General features: G+C 46.9%; 1 protein-coding gene across 1 annotated transcript; it reads right to left on the reverse strand.

Annotated features, from left to right (window-relative positions):
- Positions 1 to 1,795: 1,795 nt before the first annotated feature.
- Positions 1,796 to 3,221, reverse strand: LOC123086919 (protein SENSITIVE TO PROTON RHIZOTOXICITY 2). Its single transcript, XM_044508771.1, has one exon. The coding sequence runs from the start codon at positions 3,125 to 3,127 to the stop codon at positions 1,949 to 1,951; it is 1,179 nt and encodes a 392-aa protein (XP_044364706.1). The 5' UTR covers positions 3,128 to 3,221; the 3' UTR covers positions 1,796 to 1,948.
- Between the last annotated feature and the right edge of the window lie 461 nt (positions 3,222 to 3,682).

Genomic DNA, 3,682 nt, shown 5'->3' on the forward strand with positions numbered 1-3,682 from the left:
TGAGGAGGCGTACCATGATGAGGTCACTGAGGAAACTATTGCCATCTTTCTCTGTTAGAGATATGACGGGCAAATCAAACGACGAATAACGAAATCAACATAGGAGAGACACAATTTTAACAGTTTTGCTAGAACTCATTTAGATGAGATATAATTTGGTCTCATTCACCTTTTATAGCCATTGGATGTGATGCTATAAGATGCGTGTGTGCTGACGTGGGTTATATCTGCTCTTGTTTTCAAAGTGAATGAGACCAAATTATATCTCATCTAGATGAGTTCTAGGTACTCCCCAATTTTAATGTGAAAAACCCCTCCAACACGAAGTGGAAAAAACCACAGGCGCCAGTCATCAAATCTTTACTATATCAGGGAAGGTTACAAACGCCGGAGATTTACAACCGATCAACTTTTCCCATGCGGCGGCTTACAAAGGATATATATATAACACAGGTGACCTAGGTCAATATTGATCTGTGTTTATACTTGAATTTATATTTGTGTCGGCCTAAGCCTACCGGCGACGGGCCTCACTCCCTCGCTTGTCAGAAATTAGCCTTTATCTTTATACTTGAATTTGGATCACAACATAACATTCTCACTGCTCTCGAAGGTGTGGCGGCGATGAGCCACTTCAATTCATGCATGATTAAAGATACTCTAGCCAATTTTGGTGAAGATCTAGATAGGGGTCGGTAATCTAACATTTTTAGATATGGCCCGGTTGGAGTACATGAGGGAAATTGCACAATCTAGATGAGACGGCTCCGCTAAATGACGTGGATAGGTTAGGTATAAATTTATGTTTGTTTGTCCGATCCTCATTTATGTTTTGTATAATACTACCGTACTAAAATTTTGGGCATGGTCTTCGTGAGGAATACAGTGACTGATGCAGTGACATTTACGGAGCTCTTTGTTACATTGAGGATTACTCATCACAAAATTGCGCTACTAGGCCTTATCCCAAGAAAATATTATCTTCATGTACTCCCTCTGTCCCGAAATACTTGTCAAAGAAATAGATACAAATGGATGTATCTAAAACTAAAATAGTACATCTATATACATTCAATTTTGGGACAAATATTTTCGAACGGAGGGAGTATGATTTTGAGCCGTCACGCACATCGGTTCTGTTGATTTTAATTTTACCCTCCCTTGCATTTCAGCAGGTGTCACCAAGGCAGAGCGGCAACAGTTTGATGACAAGCCATATTTATCATCTATAGACAAGCCCAACCATACATCATCAAAATTGTTCAGCCGCTGGATTTGCTAGCTTGTCCATTATCATCCGTCCGATCTAGACATGAGCCTCCCTATATATTACTACCATGCAACATGCATTAGTGTGTTTCAAGTGGATTTTAAATCCGATCACAATTAATTAGCTATGAAATTTTCAACCTTTTAAGTTAAGATGTTTTTTTGTAGTAGAAATTTCCAACACATTTCGTATCTTAAGTAATGAATTCATGGCAGCGGTACGAAATGTGTCGGAAATCAAATTTCGTATCTTAAGATACAAAATGTTCCTTGGGGGACATCCGATCCGATATCTTAAGATACAAAATTTATGCAGCCGCATACGACAATGAGAAATCAAATCTCCCATTCATGGCAGGCAACGCATGAGTATGGCTAGTTGATATAGTACTCCCTCCGTTCCGAATTACTTGTCTCGAAAATGAATGTATCTAAAACTAAAATACGTCTAGATACATCCATTCTCACGATAAGTAATTCCGAACGGAGGGGGTACAAAAGAAGAAGAGAGAGAAAACTTCAGACGTACGAAATGCCCTACATATTTTCCAGGGTATGATAGCCCTATATATTTTTGAAAACAATCCATGCATGGTGTAATCAAGCCCCGCTATATATCTATCTACAGTTTCATGGGCTCACGTAGGTACGTGTATCACATACATTTGCACAATGCATGTCATGTAGGAGTAATGGAGAAGCCGGTGTTGGTGCAGTTTCCAGCAAGGTCGGAGGAGGACGTGGACAATAATGAGGATCTCTTACCGTGCCTGCCGGCAGCGAGCGGCGCGACGGGCTGGTGGCCTGCGAAGAGGGAGACATGGCCGGCGAGCTTGTCTTTGCGGGAGAAAGTGGTGCCGCAGGAGCATATCCAGCGGTGGTCGCCGCAGTGCTTCTCGTGGGTGCGGAGGTCGGAGAGGACGGAGAAGTGCTTGCCGTTGCAGCGGTTGCAGACGTACATCTTGGGGCAGTGGCTGCGCTTGTAGTGGTTCTTGACGCAGATCACCGACTTGAGTGGCTGGAACTTGGCGTGCCTCCGGTTCCACCGGCAGCCGTCCTGCGGGCACGAGTACTTGTTCCTTCTCCCCGCGGCGTCCACCGCCGCATCGTAGCCGGAGGGCCCGAACAACCTGGTGGTTGGGTTGGCGAGCGCCGCCTTGCTCTTGTACTCGTCGCCGTGCGCGCGCATGTGCATGCGCAGGTTGGCGTCGCGCTTGAACCCCTTGCCGCACACCTGGCAGTAGTGCGTGTACTTGGCCAGCAGCTCGGCCGCGTCTAACTCGATGATCGTCGTGTCCACCGCCGAGTCCGTCGTCGCTTGCGTCGACGATGACACGGCGGCCGCCTCTGCGGACTTTCCAGGGATGTCGTGGCCGCCACCATGGTGGTGCTGCTGCTGCCACTGCCGCATGGCATCGACCATGGCCTCCTGGTCATCATCCGCTAGGCCGTTCTTTGCATGGCCGTCGACCACATCCTCCGGCGTGGCCGCGTTATTAACGGATTTTGTCAACGCGCCGAGGCCGTAAGGGTGCTGCAGGGCGTACAACATGGATGTAGCCACGGCGATGATCTCCTGGACGACGGCGCTGGCTCCGGGCACCACGGGGTCGACGACGTGGCCGTGGCCGCGACCGACCGCGAGGCCGACGAGCGGCTCCAGCTGATGTACCTTGTCCTTGAGCACGGACAGGTTGTACAGCAGGGTGCATGTGCTGCGGTGGGTGTCGGGCACCGCCAGCGCCAACCCGCCGTCTCCGGGGAAGGCGGCGTCCTCTCCAATGCCATTGATTCCATGGAACCGCTGCTGCTGACTTTGTGGGAAGTATGGGCTTGCACCGGCATCTGGGAACATCATCTCGCTAACCCTATCCTATATTGAGCAACAATATGTATATGATCTGCACAAACTCAACAGGAATTCAACAAGTAGCTAGCTAGGGAAGAAGAGATGAATAGGGATCGATGGGGAAGATGGAACTAGAAGAGGGGAAAGGGCAAGTCAACTGGGGCTGCGCACTTGGCAACATCCCTACTTGGAACCTACCTCGAATGGAACCGGACCAGAACTCACACTGCACCACATATGTCATAGGTATAATATATACTACTCCCTCCCTCCGTTCCTAAATATAAGTCCGTGTAAAGATTCCACTACAAACCACATAACGGATGTATATAGATGCATTTTAGAGTGTAGATTCACTCACTTTGCTCCGTATGTAGTCCATAATAAAATGTTTACAAAGACTTATATTTAAGAACGGGGGGAGTACTACTTAAGTTTATTTTTTGTGAAGAATATACTATCTTCTCTGTTCCAAATTACAAGATGTTTTTGGATATTTTTATATGAAGTACAAACGGACTAAAACGAGTAAACAAATACACTAAAACACGTCTATATACATTT

The sequence above is a fragment of the Triticum aestivum genome, chromosome 1B, assembly GCF_018294505.1.
Source record: "Triticum aestivum cultivar Chinese Spring chromosome 1B, IWGSC CS RefSeq v2.1, whole genome shotgun sequence".
In the NCBI taxonomy this organism is placed as follows: Eukaryota; Viridiplantae; Streptophyta; class Magnoliopsida; order Poales; family Poaceae; genus Triticum; species Triticum aestivum.